The following is a 5,953-nucleotide window of genomic DNA, read 5'->3' as shown; positions in this document are numbered from 1 at the left end:
AATTTTAAATAGTTTATTGAAACAGGTACTGTATTCTACACAGATTAAGGAGAATGATTTTTTTTCTTTGATTTTTCATTTCTGGTTGAAAACAGTGATCTTTGTGGAACAATTTTCATATAATGTGGAATTCTACTTGTAGAAGGTACGGAATTATTAGAATCTAAAGCTGCGAGTGTAGGTGAAACCGGAGCTAAATTATTTTTAATGACTTGAAGTTTGGTAGGAGAATGTCTGTTCCTCAAATGACTCGCAATTTCGTTCCTGATATCTTCCTTCTCCTTCTCTACGGACCTCTTCAAATCTCTTTTCCTATCAACTTCATTTAGAATTAAATTCTTCTCTTTTGTGTCTTCACACTCCTTCACCTACTACTGTCTAAAACAGGGGATACATTGAAATTAACCACTACTTTGAAGTATAATAACAGAGAAGTGCACTCAAATAGTTTTTATCTTTTTTTTCCTGTATCATTGAAGATATATGTATAGAACCCTAATAAAATTTTCCTCTGCTTGCACCGAGATCTGGAACAGGTTCTACGATCTGCTTCTTGTTGCCATTTATTTATACCTGCTTTATTGTAAAAGTTGATTGTAAAAGTTGCTATTTCTCCCTTTCAAAAGAATATCTAAAGATGATATACACCCTGCTATTATAAGGACAATATTTCCTACAAGCACCCAAACATAACATAAATATCCATAACAAGCTTTGTGAAAAAAATAGAAATAGAAGAAGAGGATAGTAATGTGCTAAATGTCCTAAACCCAATAATGAAATTTTTTTTATATTACCTTGATAGTTGACTTCTTCCTATGCAACATGTGGTATAAAATAACTATTCTCAATCTTCAATGGCATTATCATATTGCTACAATGTTAAACCACTCACCAGTATCAGTTTGAAAGTTTGGTCCTCCATGCTGAAGTAGATTTTCTTTCCTTGAAGCAGAAACTAGGTGAATCAATACAAGAGCAGATATATTCATGTATGCAGATGTTACACAATGTACATTTAAGTTGGCATTTTTGGCAATCGCTGTCTGTTTTTTGAATAAATGTTTTCTTCAGATGTATTTGAAGGTATTTTCCATCCATCTTCACATTCTATCAATAAATTTTTATCCAAGCTGGTCATAGTTTCATGACGAACTCTTATTTCTTTGACTTTTACTGCAGATTTATGACGGGATATAAGTCTGTCAACAAATTGCACGATTGCACATATTCCCTTATCTAGTCTTTTAACTTTCTTTCCTTTGAGGTACATATATTTAAGAGTCTTATGAAATCTCTCTAGATGCATATCAGTATTAATACCAGCATGGAGTCTGTAAGCATATGCCCAATTTTCTTTGAAGTAATTGATACAATCTGTTACATCTGGATCATCACATTGGTTTAGGAAATTGAACAGCTTTCTACGTAAAGCTTGTTGATCTACCTCATGTAAAATACTATGCAACTGGTTATGAACTTCATTCTGAAATAGTGATGAAAATATGATAGACTGTATATTATGACTAAATTTTATAGAAGAATACCTACCTACCGATTGGTAACTACCACTACCAGAAGATGAATCTTCACCGTGGATCTTCTGATGGTTCGTGAAATTATTTTTATCACTAAAGTTCTTTCTACAATGGCAGTTATAATTATATTTCGCTGCATTTTTGTACAAGTTAGGAGCGATTTCAGTAGTTTCATCTCTGTGAAAATTCCTGGCGTGTCAAACTTAATTGATATGTTGGAATTGCAAAACACCTTGCCGCATTTATAACACAGACTATTCATTTCTGCTGATTGGGGGGTTTCAAAACGTGAACTTTATATACGAAAATCCGCTTTGCGTTAATTTAATTAAATTTGAATTTTGACATTCAGGAACATATGACCGCGCACATCATAACTCCCACTTCCCACTACAGATGGCAGCACAGCAGGGATAAATGACAAATGAAATGAAGGTTCATTTGTAAAGCACAGGAAATAGACGCTAGTTACCTACTAGTGTAAGGGCAGAGACTCTATGTGTAAGGGCCATAGACTTATTACCATTGAACTAAAGTTTAGTTCAATGCTTATTACTTATTATTATTGGAATATTAATATGCCTATGGCAAGGGCCCTTTCTCTATGGTAAGGGCATATATGTAAAAATAAAATAGAAATAATTCTAATGCCCATATATACAGCAAAGTGTATGGGTGAAACATAAAATAGAAATAATTCTAATATCCATATATACCTCACAGTGTATGGGCATATATGTAAAAATAAAAATAATAATAACTCAATCAGAATTATTATTAGGATAAATTAATTAGAAATAATTCTAATTCTAATGGCGCCAAAATTGAAAAATTCGCCTTCAGTGGTTCTCGGTGTTTTCTTCATTTATGTCAATCGTAGACATCATTATTTGTGTTCTGTGGTAGACATTTTAGACAAGTAAATGTAGGTTAAGTCATAATTTCTTCCACATATTCTAATCCAAAATGTTATTTGGAATATTCAATATTTAAACAAGACATAGCCCAATTTCAAGATCACAATGAGATAGCAACAAAATTTTTCCCATGTCTGGCATGGCCTCGTCCTCGGAAAAATGGTCAGTGTACTCTGCTTCCCAAAATTTGTCTGCAGTTTTGAACAACCCTAATCTTGGAAAGCAATCAAGCTTTTTCGTGAGGACATGGGGTGATTCTTTTGTAGAAAAAACTGATATAGAATCAAGTCCCCATTTGCCTGCAATAAGCTATTCACATTTTGAAAAGTACCTGATACAATATGGAAGGAGAATCAAACGACATAAGAGGTTGCTTCAGTATAAGTCTTCAAACAATAATATCACAAATACTGCCAAAGAAAAAGATGATGAGAAAGTTGATCTTGAGGATATACCTGTAGTATTTCTCAAACCAGAATTTGAACTGACTGATGCAGGTATTTTTTCTACAATTTTCAAGAATGGAGAAAAATGCTCAACAAGTTCTACTTCAGAGTTAATAAATGACTTAAGTAGATATCTTGATATTGTTGAGATACAAATTGCAAAGCATGTTTCTCAAAAGTCAGATGCATTTTTTCACACAATGACATCCCATGATACTATAATGGAACAAATGAAAAATACTTGTAAGGAAGTTCACAGATTGAGAAATAAGTTGCAAAAAGTTGATCAACTTTTAGCCAAGGATCCCTTATATTTGCTTGGATTGAAACGAAAAATTGTGAATCATATTAAAGTCTTGCATAAGTTGAAATTGATGTCAACAGTTTTACAAACTCAACCTAATATACAACTTTTGTTAAGTTCATCTGATTATGTTAGTGCCTTAGAATTAATAGCTGATACACAAAAAGTACTTGCTAATGAATTGGCAGGAGTCACTAGTTTGAGACATTTACCTCAACAGCTCAAGGAAATGTTGAAATTAATTGATAAGATGTTGCATACAGAGTTTGAAAGGTACGCTGCTGCAGACTTGCATAGGCCACTGGATAATTCTAAAAATGTTTTGGAAACAGGTGAGCAGCAATTGTGCTTATCAGAATATACTAATTTTGTATTGTCTAATATAGTGTTTTTCAACCCTTTTCATGACACAACCCACCATAGTAAGAAAAAATATTTCGTGACCCCCCTAACATTTGCTTTTAAATAAATAAGCTCCTTTATTTCTAAGAGTTACATTTCCAGCTAACGTGAAACTGCAAAAAATTGTGTTGAAAAAAAAACAAATTTAATTCAATTTGAAATCAAGATATTCTTGTATTGTATAGGGTTCTACAGGGTGTTTCATGAGTCGTTGGCCATAGCCTAATGGTGAATGCAGGTCATCCAGGCCTGTTAGAAAACTTGCTTGTTTTGTATCCTAAGGCTATTAGTTTCGGAGATACAGGGTGATTCATGAATATTGGCCGAAAGTTGCGATAGCCATAACTCTGGACTGTAAGGTCCGATTTCTATCAAATTTTATGAGTTTGTACACTTCACAATGCTCTTTAAAACGGCTCATGAAATATCAGTATTTTCAGGACAGTACTCAGAATATCATGATTTTTTCATTCAAGCCCCAAAATCTATTTTTTCTACATCCCTTACAGAAATTTCGTTATAGCCATGAAAAACTACATAATTTATTCTAAGAAATTCAATTTTCACTTTGCATGGCACAATTGTCACAAGGGAATAGGAACCGAACGAATTCACATTTTATGTAATTTTTTCGAAATGAGGTCCTCTTTTTATTCCTTCGGTGATAATATTTATTGTCTTTTGCCAAGATTCTGAATTACTTTAAATTCTATTCAAATCTTCTTCATTTTAAACCCTCAGCGCATACTGAATATTCGTAAAAAAGTGTTTAAAATTATGCAAAGTCGAGCTGTGAATCCTTTTGAAATTACATATTGAATTTAGATACAAATGATGAGAACCGAGGGTTCAACAGTCGACTCATGTCTGGCCATGGTCGATGTGTGAAAGCATGCTCATTAGGTGGAATGCTGTTAATAGTGCAATATGTGAGTGTGACACAGAAGAAGAAACTATAGACCACTTGGTAAAGAATTGCAGAAAATATAAATTTCAGGGTGGTTTCGAAGGCATTCATTTGGGTTACAAATTTCAAAATTATTTAATGAGAAATATAATACTCAATTTGGATGATAGTTTAATGTCTGAATTATAATAATATGAAAATTTTTAACGGCATGCAGACAGGAATTGAATTCTGCTCTGGGTGGTACTTTTTTCAGAAATCAATTCCTGTCTGCATGCCGTTAAAAATTTTCATATTAATACTCAATACCCCTCTCGCTTTTTTCTTTTTTTTTGTTCTCAGATTAATCTCACTTCGTCAACTATCATGGTAAAAAAAAGGGGGAAGAAGTTTTTGGATTTTGTTCTATGAAGAAAATGTCCTTCAATATAATAATTTCAGCTTATTCTTTACACAAATTCATTATCATTACACTTATACAGGCAGACAGTTAGTTTTTCAGAGGTTTTTGTCTTTATTTTCATGAGGAATTCACACAGGGTAGCCCTCATATATCTGTTTTTTTTTTATTAATGCACTACTGTATATCGAAATATCCCAACTATCTGTTTTATTTATTTCTGTATTCCTATTTTCAGACCATCTAGTCAGTTTAGTGTTGGGATTACTTCGACAGAATCATACCCAGTTCTTAGAAATATTCAAGCAAGAGTCTATAACAGCTGCCCAAACACTTCTCAAGCAGTTCATGATTGAAGCACTTGCAGACGTCGAAGACGATGAAGAACAATGCTTGAGAGGTTCTGGAGAAGTTACCTTATCAATGGATGCAACGCATTGGATGAAAGCATTGACTGCTGCTAGTGAAGCACTGCGTATGTTTAAGACTTTTCATTTTTTCCATTCATTATATTCCTTTCAAAAGTCAGTTTCAGAATCAAAACTGCAGTCCTTTTGATTTTAAAGCTTCTTTTCGGTATGAATATATTAATATTGTAAGTACGATGTTGGAGAGGCGAGGGTGAAAAATCCGAAGATTTCGAGGGTTCGGAAATCGCTCAACTTATTCAAACCGCTGCGTCTGGAGTCCATGGAAAAACCAAAACAAAATTGAAATTTCCGACGTTAACCAAACGCAAATGTGAACAAATCCACCCATCCGCGATAACAGAATAATTTCACCCCTGACGTTTCTCCCAAATACAGGTAGACGTCAGTTTGACAAAAGCGAGGTTAGCAACGATCACAGACAGGGGTGGATTACTACCCCTGGAGTGCCATCCGCACTAAGCTTGACGTCACCAGGCATGCACTATTAAAGCTCTATGATTGGTTAGCCGAAACGATTATAGACGATTATTATCATTAAGTACATTAATGGTCGAGTCCGAGGCCTATTATGACTCATTGCACAATAAAAGTATACTTCAACTTAGTAT

The 5,953-nt window shown here is 33.7% G+C and overlaps 1 protein-coding gene across 1 annotated transcript; it reads left to right on the top strand.

Moving 5' to 3' along the window:
* Positions 1-2,446: 2,446 nt before the first annotated feature.
* Positions 2,447-5,487, top strand: LOC123312749 (vacuolar protein sorting-associated protein 54-like). The gene is made up of 2 exons (XM_044897217.1): positions 2,447-3,537; positions 5,153-5,487. The coding sequence occupies exons 1-2, from the start codon at positions 2,586-2,588 to the stop codon at positions 5,470-5,472; spliced, it is 1,272 nt and encodes a 423-aa protein (XP_044753152.1). The 5' UTR covers positions 2,447-2,585; the 3' UTR covers positions 5,473-5,487.
* Positions 5,488-5,953: the final 466 nt, after the last annotated feature.

This window comes from Coccinella septempunctata, chromosome 5 (assembly GCF_907165205.1).
Source record: "Coccinella septempunctata chromosome 5, icCocSept1.1, whole genome shotgun sequence".
Taxonomy (NCBI): domain Eukaryota; kingdom Metazoa; phylum Arthropoda; class Insecta; order Coleoptera; family Coccinellidae; genus Coccinella; species Coccinella septempunctata.
The sequence above is the reverse complement of the archived record's forward strand: the minus strand, read 5'-3'. Positions and strand labels throughout refer to the sequence as shown.

What these genes read in the sequence shown, in the direction of transcription:
- LOC123312749 (XM_044897217.1), top strand. Translation starts at nt 2,586, where the DNA reads ATGTCTGGCATGGCCTCGTCCTCGGAAAAATGGTCAGTGTACTCTGCT. An exon ending in TAAAAATGTTTTGGAAACAG is followed by an intron (nt 3,538 to 5,152) that starts GTGAGCAGCAAT and finishes TCCTATTTTCAG; the next exon opens with ACCATCTAGTCAGTTTAGTG.